Genomic DNA, 20,174 nt, shown 5'->3' with positions numbered 1-20,174 from the left:
GCAGGTCACATCTGAACTGCATCTTAAAGGGTGAGTAGGAATTAGCCAAGTAAAAAGGAAGAGAAGCCTAGAAATAGACTAAGATAATATGACAAGAGAGACAGGAGGTAAGCCTTAGAATAAATGGTGGCTGTCATTTATTGAGTACCTACTTTGTACCGAACTCTGTATCATGAGCTTTAAACCACTTACCTCACAGTAACCTAAGGGACAGGTGCTATTATCCTGTTTGCAAATGAGGAAACTGAGAGTCATTACTCTCCTGAGGTTATGACAAGGTTAATGAGTATCAGAGCTTGATTTTAAAACCCTAGAGTTTCTGGCTTTTTATCAAGGCTGTTTCCTCCCAAGAAAGAATAGTTTCAAGTTGGAGGAAATAGTTAAGTAGTTATCATGCTGTTGAAAGGTCAGACGTGCAGATTAAGTTCTGAAAAGTGTCCTGGGACATTTATAGTGACTTATTTATTCATTCAAGAAATATTTACTAAGAGTCCTTTAAGTACCAAGAACTGTGCTAGGTACTGGGAATTAAATGACAAGTGCCAAAGTGGTAGAGGTAGAGGGGTGAAAGAAAGTAGAGACAATGAGTGAAAACTGTAGTGTGAGGAAGCTTGATTGTAAAGGAAAAGACAGTGGTATAGCAGTAAACCTAGGCGAAATTGGGGTGTGTGTGTGTTTTAATATGGGATGTACTTCTTTTTAAATATAATTTGTTTATTTATTTTTGGCTGCGTTGGGTCTTCGTTGCTGCGCACGGGCTTTCTCTAGTTGCGGCGAGCGGGGCTACTCTTCGTTGCGTTGCATGGGCTTCTCATTGCAGTGGCTTCTCTTGTGGAGCACGGGCTCTAGGCGTGCGGGCTTCAGTAGTTGTGGCACGTGGGCTCAGAAGTTGTGGCCCATGGGCTCTAGAGCGCAGGCTCAGTAGTTGTGGCTCATGGGGGCTTAGTTGCTCCACAGCATGTGGGATCTTCCCAGACCAGGGATCGAACCCGTGTCCCCTGCACTGACAGGCAGATTCGTAACGACTGCACCACGAGGGAAGTCCCAATATGGGACGTACTTAAATTGTTCATATTCTGAGGAGAAAGAGCCATGGTAGGGGAAAGATTTAAGATAAAATAGAAAGAACTAGTGATTGATTGGTTCATCAAGGATCCTAATAAAGGAGGGAAGTTAGGGACCAAAGTCTGTAGATTGCACGTTTTTGTTTGTTTGTTTATTTGTTTTGGGCATGCCACATGGCTTGTGTTACATGGCTTGTGGGATCTTAGTTCCCCCACCAGGGGTTGAACTTGGGCCCTTGGCAGTGAAAGTGCAGAGTCCTAATCACTGGACCACCAGGGAATTCTCTGAACATGTTTAATTCATTAGATTGCAAGATAATCCTAACATGAATTTGTCATGGCTGTAGAATTTTAGTATAACTACCCTGCTCTTGGATAATGGAGACTTGACTAACCAATGAAACTTCTTATTTAAATGATCAGTGTGACCTCTTCTGTCTGATTTATGCATCCATCTTCATCATCCCTCAGTTATTCTGTCCATACCCCTTCTAACACAGCATGTATTATATGGAAGTAGAGTCACTGATGTTTCCCTCTTAGACCATACGCTTCTTGGGAGGAGAGAAGAGTAGAGGCTGTGTCTAACGCCACTTAGCATCTGGTATAATCTTACTTTAACAAACCTTTGTTGAATCGATGAATCAGTGAATGACTCTGTTCTTTATTTGTACCATTTGATTATCAGTTTTTTGTTTTTTAATCTTTTATGGGTTAAAAGGTATGTATCTATCCTGTGCAAATTTTGTTGTCTGTTATAAATTAAGTACTTTAAGGTATGCCCAAGTACCAGTGAAAAGAGGACTTTAAAAATTTTCCATATAGGGAGGACCTTATGGTTTCATACAACCTAAAGAATATCTTAGGTGTATCTTTTTAGAGATTTAAGATAAATTTATTATCAGCTCAAAGTGACCAATTGTAATCTATCTAGAAGTGCAGAAATAAGATACGCTCACAGTTTAAAAAATATTTTAATTTAATTTAATTTTTATTTATTTATTTTTGGTTGCATTGGGTCTTCGTTGCTGCACGCGGGCTTTTTTTGGTTGCGGCGAGCAGGGACTACTCTTGGTTGTGGTGCGTGGGTTTCTCATTGCAGTGGCTTCTCGTTGCGGAGCACAGGCTCTAGGCGCGCGGGCTTCAGTAGTTGTGGCACATGGGCTCAGTAGTTGTGGCTTGCGGGCTCTAGAGCGCAGGCTCAGTAGTTGTGGCACACGGGCTTAGTTGCTCCGTGACATGTGGGATCTTCCCGGAGCAGGGCTCAAACCTGTGTCCCCTGCATTGGCAGGGGGATTCTTAACCACTGTGCCACCAGGGAAGTCCCACGCTCACACTTTTTACTTCCTATTTTTTAAAGTTTTGTGTTAAAAAGTCAGTGATGCAATTTTTAAAAATTAAGTTTCCTGTGAGTGTGGTATGTAGTTCCCCCAAATATGTTATATTACTCATCAATGTCATGGAATTTTCTTTTTTCAGAATCCTGTCCAAAAGATCCCTGACTCGCATGAGATAACGCTGAAGCATGGCACTAAGACAGTAAGTTTTAAAAATTTAATTCTTTTCCCTCAGTAACAGGGCTCTCATGGAAAAGAGAACTAATAAGATATATTTATATTAAGGCCAATTATACAATCAACTGGTATCACAAAGCTATAGACGTTAAGGAAAATAGATTACTTTTCTGTTCAGTCAGAATAACCATTGCATTTCATTTAAAATAGGAACACTTACTGCCATTGTTATTGTTGGCTTAAAAACCTCTTTCTTTGATATAGGAACATTATAAGTGAAAGAAAGAAATGAAACTCAAGTACTTTTTTTTGTTATGGTGTGGGAAAATTTTTCATTGCCCTTAGCTTCATTTCTCTATCAGTAAGAGGCCTGAGTTCATTTTTTAGGTGGATGGTGAGATAAGAAATGAACATAAGATAGTTACTGTATGGCTCTAAGATTATATTACTTAGATTTATGGATTATATTTTTATATTTTCATATTTATTTATGTTATTTAAAAATTAATAATGTATACATTTTGAGGTATAAGATTAAATCATTTTATCTTATTGTAAAGAAAGATTTAATAATATCTTATTAAAAAATGATAGTTGAATGAATGAAACTTGCTTGTGAATGAATGAAAGAATAAAATTATCTTGCTTTCCCTTTATAATTAAGCTACCTTTTTCTAGAAGTCTGACATGTAAAGAAGTAGGAAAATACATCCCATAATGAGGGGGAAAACACCAATCAATAGAAATAGGTCCAGAAATAACACAGATGATAGAATTAATAGCCAAGGATTTTAAAATAGTGATAGTCTTTCCACTAAATTTTTTGCTTTTGAAAATATCATTTCCATAAAATATTTGTGTTAAATACATTGGGTTTATTATTATTTTAAATGGAGTAAACAGTGAATATTTTAAAATGTCTTAATTTTAATGTTTGCTATGGTAAATACTGACACAAATAACTCATATAAACAGACATTTTGGGGGGTTCTTAAAAGATTTTGAGTGCAAAGGGTCTTGAAACTGAAATATCTGAGAACTGCTGCCTTAAGAAATCATTTCCATCTAATTCTTCGTATTATACCTACTTTTTATTAAATCACACTTTTGATATTTTTATTCTGAAATCAGGAAAGAATTTTACTAATTTTCATGTTTTTAAGTAAATAGGAAAAAAATTATAGACTGTAAATACTTAAAAGGAAGCTTTCCTATCATTGAGTCCAGAGATTTTTGCAGCTGAGAGATAGTTCATGTTTAACACATGTTTTATTTAGATATGCATATTTTTTCAAATCAAATTTTATCTTTAAAAATATATATAATTAAAAAAATACTCCAAGTTATTTTACACATTAATAATCAGAGCTTCTAACTGTACTGTTAGGTTAACTAATGTTTTTTGCAGTCCTGCCTTTGTCCTGCATGTATTTCAACTTTTTGGAAATATGTCAGAGATTAAGAAGGTGACTGGCCGGTCTTCTTTGTTTGTTTGTTTTTAAACTAGTTATTGTAAAAATGTTTACACATTCACAGAAGTATAGAGAATACTGAAAGGAATTCCCATATATTTATCTCTGAACCTTACCAATTGTCTACATAAGGCCACTCTTATTTCCTATATAATTTACATTTCTAGTAAACCTCCTTCTCCCCATCCCATCTACCTACCTTGTGGGATTATTTAAAAACAAATTCCAGACTTCATATGATTTCATCTGTAAATATTTCAGTATGAATCTGTAAGAGATAAGGTTGGTCTTTCTCTCTCTCTCTCTCCTCCTCTCCCTCTCCTTTTCTCTCTCTCTCATAATCGGAACATCTTTATTACGTCTAAAGTTTTTTCAGTAATTATTTAATATCATCTAATATCCCATTATTCAAATTTCTTCAATTGTCCCATACTATTTTTTTTTTTAATTTTTGGCTGCATTGGGTCTTTGTTGCTGCGTGCGGGCTTTCTCTAGTTGCAGCGAGCAGGGGCTACTCTTCGTTGTGGTGCACCGGATTCTCATCGTGGTGGCTTCTCTTGTTGTGGAGCATGGGCTCAGTAGTTGTGGCTCGCAGGCTCGAGAGCGCAGTTTCATTAGTTGTGGTGCACGGGCTTAGTCGCTCCGCGACATGTGGGATCTTCCTGGACCAGGGCTCGAACCCATGTCCCTGCATTGGCAGGTGGATTCTTAACCACGGAGCCACCAGGGAAGCCCCCATACATATTTTTCCAGTTAGTTTGTTCAAATCAGTATCCAGACGGTATCTGACTCACTCTGAGGAGAGTCATCATTGTTTACTTGTTATGTCTCTTAATCTATATGTTTTTCCTTTTCTTTTTTTCTCCTCGCCATTGAAGAAATATATCTATTTTGTCAGTATACTTACCGTTGACCTGAAACAAATACACTACCAGGTATTTCTTCAGCAGAGATGGGTTTATCCAGGATCAGCAGAGAATTACAATTTGGGGTCTGCAGCCATGGTGAGCCATGCTCAAGTTCCTGCATGGCAAGGGAAGGAGAACCTTTTTATGGGGGTGAAAAGGAAATTTGGAGGGCTAACCAGAGTCCATGGCCTTTCACTGGCTGATGAGTCCTTGCCAGGAAACAAGAGGAGTCTTTATTCTTCCTATTGAGCTCTACTATCATTGCAGGGTTTCCCTTTCTGGTATCCCAACTCTATTTAATTGAGGTTTCTGTTTATTAATTTTTTACATTTACCCCTTTGATCACAAGATTTTTCTCTGAAAGCATCACTGATTAAATGTCAGTTTGCCTAGTTTCAGCAGCCTTTTGTCCCTCAGTGTCAGGAAGGACCTTTCTTAGGTGTAGTGTCTCACATCAGAAGGAAATTGCATAGATTAGAAACTTATTAAGATCACACTCGAATAACAAGGAGAGGCAGGAGGGAGAACTTTCAGGTACTTTTTATCTAAAGTCCGTGTGTTATCAAGATCATAGATATTGGAGATCGTCTGGAGCGTTATGTCATCATCAAAGATTTGGTGACAAACTTCTAACAGGGTTTCTCTGGATATCTTGGGAAAGCTGTCTTATCAGATGTCATCTGCTTCAATTCCAGGAAATCTTTACTTTCAGATCACCAGATGATGTGCAGGTCCAGTCAGGGTTTGGTGCTTTCTTTAGGTGTCACATGAATTCAAGAATCTATTCCTTGGAGTTTGGTGGCAAAAATATTGGTTAGCAGTGCCTGATAGGGGCCTCTCCAGGGAGGTTGAAAAGAGTTTTTCTGGAGGTGTCTTTTCCAATAGATGAAATCTCCAGGTTGTAAGGTGTGATGCTTAAGGTCTAGATTCAGTTTGCTGATATTTTATTGAGGATTTTTCTGTTTATATTCATAAGGGATATAGGTCAGTAGTTTTCTTATGGTGACTTTGGTTTTGGCATCGGGGTAATATTTACCTCATAGAACGCTGAAAGCATTTATTTCTCCTATATTTTCTGGAAGGGTTTATGAAGGATTGATTAATTATTCTTTAAGTGTTTGATAGAATTTATCTTGACGCCAAAAAGATATAGACTTTTCTTTGTGGAAAGAGTTTTTTGTTTTTTATAAATTTATTTATTTATTTGGCTGCGTTGGGTCTTCGTTGCTGTGTGCCAGCTTTCTCTAGTTGTGGTGAGTGGGGGCTACTCTTCGTTGTGGTGCGTGAGCTTCTCATTGCGGTGGCTTCTCTTGTTGTGGAGCACAGGCTCTAGGTGTGTGGGCTCAGTAGTTCTGACATGAGGGCCTCAGTAGTTGTGGCTCGTGGGCTCTAGAGCGCAGGCTCGGTAGTTGTGGTGCACGGGCTTAGTTGCTCCACGGCGTGTGGGATCTTCCTAGACCAGGGCTCGAACCTGTGTCCCCTGCATTGGCAGGCGGATTCTAAACCACTGTGCCACCGGGAAGTCTTCTGGGAAGATTTTTGATTACTAATTTAAGCCCTAATTAAAAATCTATTCAGATTTTCTTTCTTTTTTATTTTTCATGGGTCCATTTTGGTAGTTTGTGTCTTTCTAATAATTTGTACGGTTCATCTAAGTTATATAACTGGTTGGCATGCAATTCATAGAATTTCCTTGTAATCCTCTTAATTTATGTTATCTTCTCTTTCCTTCCTGATTTTAGTAATACTTTCTTTTTTTCTTGGCTAATCTAGCTAAAGTTTCTCAATTTTCTTGAAATTTTCAAAGGACCATTTTTTGGTCCCGTTGATTTTCTTTACTTTAAAAATTTCTCTTTTCTACTGAACTCTGCTCTAATCTTTATTCCTTCCTGTTGCATGCTTTGGGGTTTGTTTCCTCTTCTTTGGTAGTTTTTTAAGGTGGAAGCTTAAGTTATTGATTTGAGATCTTTCTTCCTTTCTAACATAGGTGTCATAGACATAAATTTCCCTCTAAAGCACTTCTATTTTTATATATTGCTTAAGTGAATAATTTACTTCTTTTTTTTAACCTCTTATTGGAGTATAATTGCTTTACAATGGTGTGTTAGTTTCTCCTTTATAACAAAGTGAATCACTTATACATATACATATGTCCCCATATCTCTTCCCTCTTGTATCTCCCTCCCACCCCTCTAGGTGGTCACAGAGCACTGAGCTGATCTCCCTGTGCTATGCGGCTGCTTCCCACTAGCTATCTCTTTTACGTTTGGTACTGTATATATGCGATGCCACTCTCTCACTTTCTCACAGCTTACCTTTCCCCCTCCCCATATCCTCAAGTCCATGCTCTAGTAGGTCTGCGTCTTTATTCCCGTCTTGCCCCTAGGTTCTTCATGACCTTCTTTTTTTTTTTTCTTAGATTCCATATATATGTGTTAGCATACGGTATTTGTTGTTTTTCTCTTTCTGACTTACTTCACTCTGTATGACAGACTCTAGGTCCATCCACCTCACTACAAATAACTCAATTTCGTTTCTTTTTATGGCTGAGTAATATTCCATTGTATATATGTACCACATCTTCTTTATCCATTCATCTGTCGATGGACACTTAGGTTGCTTCCATGTCCTGGCTATTGTAAATAGAGTTGCAATGAACATTTTGGTACATGACTCTTTTTGAACTATGGTTTTCTCAGGGTATATGCCCAGTAGTGGGATTGCTGGGTCATATGGTAGTTCTATTTTGAGTTTTTTAAGGAACCTCCATACTGTTTTCCATAGTGGCTGTATCAATTTACATTCCCACCAACAGTGCAAGAGGGTTCCCTTTTATCCACACCCTCTCCAGCATTTATTGTTTGTACATTTTTGGATGATGGCCATTCTGACTGGTGTGAGATGAAATCTCAATGTAGTTTTGATTTGCATTTCTCTAATGATTAATGATGTTGAGCATTCTTTCATGTGTTTGTTGGCAGTCTGTATATATTCTTTGGAGAAATGTCTATTTAGGTCTTCTGCCCATTTTTGGATTGGGTTGTTTGTTTTTTTGATATTGAGCTGCATGAGCTGCTTGTAAATTTTGGAGATTAATCCTTTGTCAGTTGCTTCATTTGCAAATATTTTCTCCCATTCTGAGGGTTGTCTTTTCGTCTTGCTTATGGTTTCCTTTACTGTGCAAAAGCTTTGAAGTTTCATTAGGTCCCATTTGTTTATTTTTGTTTTTCTTTCCATTTCTCTAGGAGGTGGGTCAAAAAGGATCTTGCTGTGATTTAAGTCATAGAGCGTTCTGCCTATGCTTTCCTCTGAGAGTTTGATAGTGTCTGGCCTTACATTTAGGTCTTTAATCCATTTTGAGCTTATTTTTGTGTATGGTGTTAGGGAGTGTTCTAATTTTATACTTTTACATGCACCTTTCCAGTTTTCCCAGCACCACTTACTGAAGAGGCTATCTTTTCTCCACTGTATATTCTTGCCTCCTTTATCAAAGATAAGGTGTGCATGGGTTTATCTCTGGGCTCTCAATCCTGTTCCATTGATCTATATTTCTGTTTTTGTGCCAGTACCATACTGTCTTGATTACTGTAGCTTTGTAGTATAGTCTGAAGTCCAGGAGCCTGATTCCTCCAGCTCCATTTTTCTTTCTCAAGATTGCTTTGGCTATTTGGGGTCTTTTATGTTTCTGTACAAATTGTGAAATTTTTTGTTCTAGTTCTGTGAAAAATGCCAATGGTAGTTTGATAGGGATTTCATTGTACCTGTTGATTGCTTTGTGTAGTATAGTCATTTTCACAAGGTTGATTCTTCCAGTCCAAGAACATGGTATATCTCTCCATCTATTCGTGTCATCTTTAATTTCTTTTATCAGTGTCTTACAATTTTCCGCATACAGGTCTTTTGTCTCCATAGGTAGGTTTATTCCTAGATATTTTATTCTTTTTGTTGCATGGGTAAATGGGAGTGTTTTCTTAATTTAACTTTCAGATTTTTCATCATTAGTGTATAGGAATGCTACAGATTTCTGTGCATTAATTTTGTATCCTGCTACTTTACCAAATTCATTGATTAGCTCTAGTAGTTTTCTGGTAGCATCTTTAGGATTCTCTATGTATAATATCATGTCATCTGCAAACAGTGACAGCTTTACTTCTTTTCCAATTTGGATTCCTTTTATTTCTTTTGTTTTCTTTTTTCCTTTTTGCGGTACGTGGGCCTCTCACTGTTGTGGCCTCTCCCTTTGCAGAGCACAAGCTCTGGACAGACAGGCTCAGCAGCCATGGCTCACGGGCCTAGCCGCTCCGTGGCATGTGGGATCCTCCCGAACCAGGCAAAAACTCATGTTCCCTGCATTGGCAGGCGGACTCTCAACCACTGTGCCACCAGGGAAGCCCTATTTCTTTTTCTTCTCTGATTGCTGTGGCTAAAACTTCCAAAACTTCGGTGAATAATAGTGGTGAGAATGGGCAACCTTGTTTTTTTCCTGATCTTAGAGGAAGTGCTTTCAGTTTTTCACCATTGAGGACAATGTTGGCTGTGGGTTTGTCATGTATGGCCTTTATTATGTTGAGGAACTTTCCCTCTATGCCTACTTTCTGCAGGGTTTTTGTCATAAATGGGTGTTGAATTCTGTCAAAAGCTTTCTCTGCATCGATTGCAATGATCATATGGATTTCCTCCTTCAATTTTTTAATATGGTGTATCACACTGATTGATTTGCATATATTGAAGAATCCTTGCATTCCTGGGATAAATCCCACTTGATCATGGTGTGTGATCCTTTTAATGTGCTGTTGGATTCTGTTTGCTAGTATTTTGTTGAGGATTTTTGCATCTATGTTCATCAGTGATATTGGCCTGTAGTTTTCTTTCTTTGTGGCATCTTTGTCTGGTTTTGGTATCAGGGTGATGGTGGCCTCGTAGAATGAGTTTGGCAGTGTTCCTCCCTCTGCTATATTTTGGAAGAGTTTGAGAAGGATAGGTGTTAGCTCTTCTCTAAATGTTTGATAGAATTCGCCTGTGAAGCCATCTGGTCCTGGGCTTTTGTTTGTTGGAAGATTTTTAATCACAGTTTCAATTTCAGTGCTTGTGATTGGTCTGTTCATATTTTCTATTTCTTCCTGATTCAGTCTTGGCAGGTTGTGCATTTCTAAGAATTTGTCCATTTCTTCCATGTTGTCCATTTTATTGGCATAGAGTTGCTTGTAGTAATCTCTCATGATCCTTTGTATTTCTGCAGTGTCAGTTGTTACTTCTCCTTTTTCATTTCTAATTCTATTGATTTGAGTCTTCTCTCTTTTTTTCTTGATGAGTCTGGCTAATGGTTTATTATTTTTGTTTATCTTCTCAGAGAACCAGCTTTTACTTTTATTGATCTTTGCTATCGTTTCCTTCATTTCTTTTTCATTTATTTCTGATCTGATCTTTATGATTTCTTTCCTTCTGCTTACGTTGGGGTTTTTTGTTCTTCTTTCTCTAATTGCTTTGTCTCTTGTAATAGTCTTTACTGTAAAATCTATTTTGTCTGATATGAGAATTGCTGCTCCAGCTTTCTTTTGATATCCTTTTGCATGGAATATCTTTTTCCATCCCCTCACTTTCAGTCTGTATGTGTCCCTAGGTCTGAAGTGGGTCTCTTGTAGATAGCATATATACGGGTCTTGTTTTTGTATCCATTCAGCCAGTTTGTGTCTTTTGTTTGGAGCATTTAATGCATTTACATTTAATGTAATTATCGATATGTATGTTCCTATTCCCATTTTCTTAATTGTTTTGGGTTTGTTATTGTAGGCCTTTTCATTCTTTTGTGTTTCATGCCTAGAGAAGTTCCTTTAGCATTTGTTGTGAAGCTGGTTTGGTGGTGCTGAATTCTCTTAGCTTTTGCTTGTCTGTAAAGGTTTTAATTTCTCCATCAAATCTGAATGAGATCCTTGCTGGGTAATCTTGGTTGTAGGTTTTTCTCCTTCATCACTTTAAATATGTCCTGCCACTCCCTCTGGCTTGCAGAGTTTCTGCTGAGAGATCAGCTGTTAACCTTATGGGGATTCCCTTGTGTGTTATTTGTTGTTTTTCCCTTGCTGCTTTTAATATATTTTCTTTGTATTTAATTTTTGATAGTTTGATTAATATGTGTCTTGGCATGTTTCTCCTTGGATTTATCGTCTATGGGACTCTCTGTGCTTACTGGACTTAATTAACTGTTTCCTTTCCCATGTTAGGGAAGTTTTCAACTATAATCTCTTCAAATATTTTCTCAGTCCCTTTCTTTTTTTCTTCTACTTCTGGGACCCCTATAATTCAAATGTTGGTGCATTTAATGTTGTCCCAGAGGTCTCTGAGACTGTCCTCAGTTCTTTTCATTTTTTTTTTCTTTATTCTGCTCTGCTGTAGTTATTTCCACTATTTTGTCTTCCAGGTCACTTATCCGTTTTTCTGCCTCAGTTATTCTGCTATTGATTCCTTCTACAGAATTTTTAATTTCATTTATTGTGTTGTTCTTCACTGTTTGTTTGCTCTTTAGTTCTTCTAGTTGCTTGTTAAACGTTTCTTGTATTTTCTACATTGTATTTCCAAGATTTTGGAACATCTTTACTATTGTTATTGTGAATTCTTTTTCAGATAGACTGCATATTTCCTCATCATTTGTGAGGTCTGGTGTTTTTTTGCCTTGCACCTTTATCTGCTGCGTGTTTCTCTGTCTTCTCATTTTGCTTAACGTACTGTGTTTGGGGTCTCCTTTTTGCAGGCTGCGGGTTCATAGTTCCTGTTGTTTTTGTTGTCTGTCCCCAGTGGCTGAGTTTGGTTCAGTGGGTTGTGTAGGCTTCCTGGTGGAGGGGACTAGTGCTTGTGTTCTGGTGGATGAGGCTGGATCTTGTCTTTCTGGTGGGCGGGTCCACATCTGGTGGTGTGTTTTGGGGTGTCTGTGGCCTTATTGTGATTTTAGGCAGCCTCTCTGCTAATGGATGTGGTTGTGTTTCTGTCTTGCTAGTTGTTTTGCATGGGGTGTCCTGCATTGTAGCTTTCTGGTCATTGAGTGGAGCTGGGTCTTGGCATTGAGACGGAGATCTCTGGGAGATTTTCACGTTTTGATATTATGTGGAGCTGGGAGGTCTCTTTCGGATCAGTGTCCTGAACTTGGTTCTCCCACCTCAGAGGTACAGCCTGGATGCCCGGCTGGAGCACCAAGAGCCTGTGCTGCACATGGCTCAGAATAAAAGGGAGAAAAGCAAGCAAGCAAGCAAGAAAGAAAGAAGGGAGGGATGGAGGGAGGGAGGAAGGAAGGAAGGAAGGAGGGAGATAAAGTAAAATAAAGTTATAAAATAAAAAATAATAAGAAAAAAAAGTTAAGTAATTAAAAAACAAACAAACAAACAAAAAACGGACAGACAGAACCCTAGGACAAATGGTAAAAGCAAAGCTATACAGACAAAATCACACACAGAAGCATACACATAGACAGTCACAAAAAGAGAAAAGGGGGGAAAAATATATGTCTTTGCTCCCAAAGCCCACCTCCTCAATTTGGGCTGATTCGTTGTCTCCTCAGGTATTCCATAGATGCAGGGTACATCAAGTTGATTGTGGAGATTTAATCTGTTGCTCCTGAGGCTGCTGGGAGAGATTTCCCTTTCTCTTCTTTGTTCGCACAGCTCCCGGGGTTCAGCTTTGGATTTGGACCCACCTCTTCGTGTAGGTCGCCTGAGGGCGTCTGTTCTTCACTCAGACACGACGGGGTTAAAGGAGCAGCTGATTCGGGGGTTCTGGCTCACTCAGGCCGTGGGGAGGGAGGGGTACGGATGCGGGGTGAGCCTGCGGTGGCAGAGGCTGGCGTGGCATTGCACCAGCCTGAGGCGCGCCGTGTATTCTCCAGGGGAAGTTGTCCCTGGATCACGGGACCCTGGCAGTGGCGGGCTGCACAGCCTCCCGGAAGGGGCAGTGTGGATAGTGACCTGTGCTCGCACACAGGTTTCTTGGTGGCGGCAGCAGCCGCCTTAGTGTCCCATGCCCGTCTCTGGGGTACGCGCTGATAGCCGTGGCTGGCGCCCATCTCTGGAGCTCCTTTAAGCGGAGCTCTGAGTCCCCTCTCCTTGTGCAGCAGGAAACAAAGAGGGAAGAAAAATTCTCTTGTCTCTTTGGCAGTTCCAGACTTTTTCCCAGACTCCCTCTCGGCTAGCCGTGGTGCACTAGCCCCCTTCAGGCTGTGTTCACTCAGCCAAGCCCAGTCCTCTCCCTGCGATGCGACCAAAGCCCGAGCCTCAGCTCCCAGCCACCGCCCGCCCCGGTGGGTGAGTAGACAAGCCTCTCGGGCTGGTGAGTGCCGGTTGGCACCGATCCTCTGTGCGGGAATCTCTCCGCTTTGCCCTCCACACCCCTGTTGCTGTGCTCTCCTCCGCGGCACCGAAGCTCCCCCGCTCCGCCACCTGCAGTCTTCGCCCGCGAAGGGGCTTCTAGTGTGTGGAAACCTTTCCTCCTTCACGGCTTCCTCCCACTGGTGCAGCTCCTGTCCCTATTCTTTTGTCTCTGTTTTTTCTTGTTTTTTTTTTTTTGCCCTACCCAGGTACGTGGGGGAGTTTCTTGCCTTTTGGAGGTCTGAGGTCTTCTGCCAGCATTCAGTAGGTGTTCTGTAGGAGTTTTTCCACATGTAGATGTATTTCTGTTGTATCTGTGGGGAGGAAGGTGTTCTCCGCGTCTTACTCTTCCGTCATCTTGAAGCTCCGCCAGAGCTCTGTTTTCTGTTACTCATTACCTTTCATATCCTTTTGTTGGATAATAAATGGAGTATGTAAGAAGTCACAGAGATCCTGATACTTTATTTATTTGTTTGTTTATTTATTTATTTTTGGCTGCATTGGGTCTTTGTTGCTGTGCGTGGGCGTTCTCTAGTTGCAGCGAGCGGGGGCTACTGTTTGTTGTAACGTGCGGGCTTCTCACTGCGGTGGCTTCTCTTGCTGCAGAGCATGGGCTCTAGGCGCACGGCCTTCAGTGGTTGTGGCACGTGGGCTCCATAACTGTGGCTTGCTGGCTCTAGAGCACAGGCTCAGTAGCTGTGGCGCAGGCTTAGTTGCTCTGCAGCATGTGGGATCTTCCTGGACCAGGGATTGAACCTGTGTTCCCTGCATTGGCAGGTGGATTCTTAACCACTGAGCCACCAGGGAAGTCCAAGATCCTGGTACTTCAGAATGCTAGCATTGGAGATCTCATTTTGTCACTTTGCCCCTTCTTCTTTGCCATCTTTCTTCTGTCCTTAGATAAAAAAAAGTGAACTTTGTAGTTTATCCTTTTCTTTCCTGATAGAGGGTAATTGATCTTATATTTGTCAAACTGCATAGCTGTTTGTTTGTATGTGTTTTTTTTATTTGCAGTCCTCCTTCATTTTTTAAAAGGGTTATTTATTAAGTGTCAGATTTGTGCCAGGCACTGTGCTGGGCACAAGGATGGTCTTTGTCCACATGGAATTTACACTCTTTTTTTTTCTTCTAGTTTTTAGAGTTTTTAACTCATTTACAAATAAGAAAAACTGATACATGCTAACATAAATAATTTTTATGAAAAATTACTTTTTTGAAAGCAAAACAATCCATTAATGAGGAGAGTGATATTATTTCACAGTTTTGCAAATCTCTTTAATATCTGGCTTAATAGAAGAGGGCTGGATTTATCATACCTGCTTTTTTTCATTCAGTCTTTTACAGTATCATTATGCCTCTGGATAAAAGGCAAATGATGTCTTAGTATTGTAAAAATAGCTTTGATCTTGAGTACACTTGAAAGGGTCTCGTGGACCCTCCAGATCACACTTTGAGAACCACTGCTGTATTCTAATCTCCTCATTTTACATGTAAAGGCCCTGGATCTCAGAGAGATTAAGCGAGAAATCCAAAATTACATGGCCTGTTCATGATAGGATACAGATCCTAGAGGTTTGTCTCACTTCTCTTGGTTTGGATTCTCAGTCACAAACCTGGGAAATATACCCTAATGGCCTGTCCTGTTCTCTCTAGTTGTTGCCTCTAGCAAGGACTGTCACAGTATATTACTGCCCCCTACTCCCATTTTTTTAAATAAAAGAAAAGAGGAAAATCAACAAACATGATAAATTCTGCCATTGGCTTACTGTGTTAGTATTTGAATTAGCATTTCTATTTGAACTAAAATGCTAAGGCAAATTCTATTGCACTCTGTTCCATGTAAGCTGCTGATGACAGACTGCACAGTAAATATCACAGGGAGATATAGAAAGCAGATTAACCATAGTCTCATCAGTTATCATATATTCTGTGTCTGAATGTAATGCAGTCACATATCCTAGGAAAATTTTCACAAGAAAAGGCTGAAAAGGTGGTAGGTATATTAAGAATTTGCAAATAAACTGGCGATCTTTTTGAAGTTTTTAGATAAAATGGGAGTTTTTCTGAAATTAGATACTTTCCATTCCTTAGCCAGACATTATTCTGTCTTTTTTTTTTAAAAAAACAAAGAATCTTCTTGGTCACTTAAGAGATCATTTCCTTTGTATCCTACCAGATGATCCAGGGAAGGATCATAGCCTTGTTCCTTTAAACAACCTAATGCCCCAAAAAGCTGGTCCAGTAGAGGAAATTCTTCCCAAGGAATATACTTCCTACTTTCATTTTTTTTTAGGTTCTACATTTTTTGGTTCTAAATTATGAATCACATCCATTTCTTTTTTCATTAATATAGTGACATAATGGTAATTCTCTTCCTCAGTGAAAGAATTCACAACAGGGAAATTCCTGGCGGCCCAGTGGTTAGGACTCTGCATTTACACTGCCGGGGGGCACGGTTTTTATCCTTGGTTGGGGAGCTAAGATCCTGCATGCCGCGCAGCACAGTGAAAAAAAAAAAAAGAATTCACAACGGTGAACGTTTTTTAGGTGAAGAGCTGCTTTTCCCCAGGTTTCCCTTCGGGCACATTCTTCCCAGTTTACCCTGAAGTCCAAATGACCACCAGGAAGTTGGAAACTGCAGGTTGCAAACAACACTGTCCTTTTCCCCAGGAGAACAGTGAGGATGCCTGCAGCTGGTCACCATTCCTCCCACCCTGATTCAGGGCCTCAGCCCCTGTGGCTCCGTACTGGTGGTCATGGGGTAGGAGTGGAATTTACACTCTTGAGGGGAGGACAGGAATAGAATAGACAAGTCACAAATGAATTTGCAATTTCAAATTACATTGTAGGGAGATGAACACTGGTGGGGTTAGCTTTATCAGGAGGAGGGACACCTCTTTAATTTTAACAGGAGGGAAGAAGGGTAGAGTGGGCATGTCGATGGGATGGGGAGAAGGAGGTTTACTAGAAATGTAAATTATATAGGAAATAAGAGTGGCCTTATGTAGACAATTGGTAAGGTTCAGAGATAAATATATGGGAATTCCTTTCAGTATTCTCTATACTTCTGTGAATGTGTAAACATTTTTACAATAACTAGTTTAAAAACAAACAAACAAAGAAGACCGGCCAGTCACCTTCTTAATCTCTGACATATTTCCAAAAAGTCGAAATACATGCAGGGCAAAGGCAGGACTGCAAAAAACATTAGTTAACCTAACAGTACAGTTAGAAGCTCTGATTATTAATGTGTAAAATAACTTGGAATATTTTTTAATTATATATATTTTTAAAGATAAAATTTGATTTGAAAAAATAAGCATATCTAAATAAAACGTGTTAAACATGAACTATCTCTCAGCTGTAAAAATCTCTGGACTCAATGATAGGAAAGCTTCCTTTTAAGTATTTACAGTCTATAATTTTTTTCCTATTTACTTAAAAACATGAAAATTAGTAAAATTCTTTCCTGATTTCAGAATAAAAATATCAAAAGTGTGATTTAATAAAAAGTAGGTATAATACGAAGAATTAGATGGAAATGATTTCTTAAGGCAGCAGTTCTCAGATATTTCAGTTTCAAGACCCTTTGCACTCAAAATCTTTTAAGAACCCCCCAAAATGTCTGTTTATATGAGTTATTTGTGTCAGTATTTACCATAGCAAACATTAAAATTAAGACATTTAAAAATATTCACTGTTTACTTCATTTAAAATAATAATAAACCCAATGTATTTAACACAAATATTTTATGGAAATGTATTTCCTTTGAAATACAAGAACAATTGTTTATTGAAAAAGCTGAATTGTTTGTAAGATCTCTACTTATATACTGAAGCAACTTAGTTTATCATATGACAGCTATTCTGAGTACATGGTAGATAAGTTTGGATGAAGCTACTGATTAGATTAAACTAAAATATTTTCTTGTATTTCAAAGAAATAATACTCCTAATAACAAAGCCACATAATATAGAAGGTGCTTTCCATTTTCACTTTTCAGAAGTAACAACAGTGGTGATCTATATTTACAGTGCCTGTAAGGTAGGAAGTAGGGTTAGAGAAAGGAAATAGGATTATAATAGACAATAAGTAGCTTTTCTCCATTTTTTTTTTTTTTTTTTTTAAACCAGGTTTCTGCTTTGGGTCTGGATCCCTCAGGTGCCCGTTTGGTGACTGGAGGATATGACTATGATGTTAAGTTTTGGGATTTTGCTGGAATGGATGCTTCTTTTAAGGCATTTCGATCCCTTCAGCCCTGTGAATGGTATGTATTATGCAACTTAATACCTTCATATTTGAAGACAGAGTCTCTTGTTATTTGAATTCCGTTTATGATGATTTTTACCAAAATACGATAAGTTTACATGACTATATACTACATTCGTTATTCAGATGAAAGTGAAGTGTACCTTTTATGTTTCTTTTCTTTAGTAAATTTCCTTTAGTTTCATTAATTTATTCTTTAGTAAATTTCCTTTAGTTTCATTAATTTATGTTTTAAAGACATTGTTTTTTAAAAAATATTTTAATTTAGAAATTGTTACCTTGCCTAGTTTACTTTAAAACACGTCATTAAATACTGTGTAATATTATATGTGTGTGTATAACATATGTTAAGCCAAGTGCTAGTTGGTGCTGCATTGTGCAGTTATGGTCAGCTAGCATTATATTATAAATGACTTTACATGTTGCTACCATAAGCCACCCTCTTATGTCTACTTTTGACCATCGTTGTTCTTTTAGCATATTGGATATCAGAAATGGATTTTATTGGTGAAACTATCTTGTTAACTTGCATAATGTATGTTGGAAATGAGCTTTCAATGATGAGATTTAAAAATATTCAAGATATGTGGATTAGCTGAAATTACTCTGACTCAATTTCTTACTCTTGCATGAATGGGGTGTAAATCTAGTTTTGCCTTCAACCTGAACTCTTAGGGGTTTTGTTTAATGTCCACTTGTAAACTCTGGATTTCATCAACTATATGGAGAAAGTTCCTGTCTCTGGACCGTTGAGCGTTTGCTTCTAGTGAACCTTTTGTGAAAGTGGTGGTTGGAGCATCTAAACGAGATACTGGGATTTTTCTCAAGCCTGCAGAATAGATCATATGAATTGTTTGTGCTTACTTGCCAATAAATATTACATAATAAATGTCTGTCTTATGTGGATCAGAATTGAGTCAGACCTCAAATTTCTCTGGCAGTTATATAGTTATCTAGCAAAATAACTTTGCTGACTAAAGTGGCTCTGGTCAGTGTTCTACAAATCATTATTGATTTGTAAAGTTTGAAGTCATAACTCTTAAGCTGTCTAATAGTAAAGATTTGAGAATTCCCTAAATAGATCTTAACAGATGTAGGATCAATTGAAAGGAAAAAAAAAACGCTGAGTATCTCCAGCGATGGCTATATTTAAAATAGCTCTTATGATTTAAAATAATGACATTTATCTTGAGTTAGTATGATGACCTTTTTAAAAATAAATTTATTTATTTTATTTATTTATTTATGTTGGGTCTTCATTGCTGTGTGCGAGCTTTCTCTAGTTGCAGCGCGTGGGCTTCTCATTGTGGTGGCTTCTCTTGTTGTGGTGGATGGGCTCTAGGCACACGGGCTTCAATAGTTGTGGCTCACGGGCTCAGTAGTTGTAGCTCATGGGCTCTAGAGCACAGGCTCAGTAGTTGTGGCACACGGGCTTAGTTGCTCCGCGGCATGTGGGATCTTCCCGGACCAGGACTCGAACACACGTCCCCTGCATTGGCAGGTGGATTCTTAACCACTGCACCACCAGGGAGGCCCCATGATGGCCTTTTAAAAATGTACTTAAAATATGTTGTTTAGGGCTTCCCTGGTGGTGCAGTGGTTGAGAGTCCACCTGCTGATGCAGGATACACGGGTTTGTGCCCCAGTCCGGGAAGATCCCACACGCCGCGGAGCGGCTGGGCCCGTGAGCCATGGCCGCTGAGCCTGCACGTCCAGAGCCTATGCTCCGCAACGGAGAGGCCACAACAGTGAGAGGCCCGCGTACTGAAAAAAAAAAAAAAAAAAGTTGTGTATATCCCTTTTTCCCACATGATAGATAGTCTCTTGATTCATAAAGGGATTGTGCTCTCCTACCTCTACAACTATAAGGTGGCTTGTTCAGGACTATCCAGTGCTATATCAATGATCAGCTCTGAATGGAATATATATCTCATGAGTCTCAAATCAGTGCTCTATTATTCACTAAACTATGTCATTTGCTACACTGTTGTCATTGAAAGTGCAGAAAAAAGCAAGAATAAGCTTATTTTCTCTTCTGTAATTAAATTGTTGCATCCTATATGTAATTGTGAGCTATCAAAGATTAGATAGATGGGAAGAAATAGAATTCTTGACAATTCATATAAAATTAATATAAAACTCTAATAATTGCAAACATTATGTGAATGTTACTCCTTTAAATCATGAGAACTATTTAACTTTGCTATCACTTGTCCCTAATCTCAAAGTAATGTGACTCTGCTTTTTATGATGTTTTTGTGACTCAGTGTGTATTTTATATCGATTTACATATTCATCTATAATTCCCTTTTTACTGTAAAAAAGATTTCAAATGGAGAGAAAAGCAGAGGGATTAGTATGATAGCCATCTACCCTTTACCTAGATTTAAGTTATAAATATTTTTCTTTATTTGCTTCATCTCATTTTTGTAATTTTTGAATTATTTAAAAGTAAAGACACTGTTTGTATGTAACAAAACGGAAACAGACTCACAGATGGAATAAACCAGTGGTTACCAATGGGGAGAGGGAAGGGGAGAGGGGCAGGATAGGGGTATAGGATTAAGGAGATACAAACTACTATGTATAAAATAAATA

General features: G+C 38.7%; 1 protein-coding gene across 2 annotated transcripts in view; it reads left to right on the top strand.

Annotated features, from left to right (window-relative positions):
* WDR70 (WD repeat domain 70) overlaps nt 1-20,174 on the top strand; it is a 315,980-nt gene that overhangs the window by 43,183 nt on the left and 252,623 nt on the right. For both annotated transcript variants that reach the window (XM_082623147.1, XM_082623146.1), the window contains exons 6-7: nt 2,544-2,603; nt 17,441-17,574. In XM_082623147.1, the coding sequence (XP_082479273.1) occupies nt 2,544-2,603; nt 17,441-17,574 (194 nt within the window). The remainder of the gene's footprint in view (nt 1-2,543; nt 2,604-17,440; nt 17,575-20,174) is intronic.

The sequence above is a fragment of the Mesoplodon mirus genome (genome assembly GCF_964341445.2).
Source record: "Mesoplodon mirus genome assembly, chromosome: 5".
Classification (NCBI taxonomy): Eukaryota; Metazoa; Chordata; class Mammalia; order Artiodactyla; family Ziphiidae; genus Mesoplodon; species Mesoplodon mirus.
This window is presented reverse-complemented; position numbering and strand designations above follow the sequence as displayed.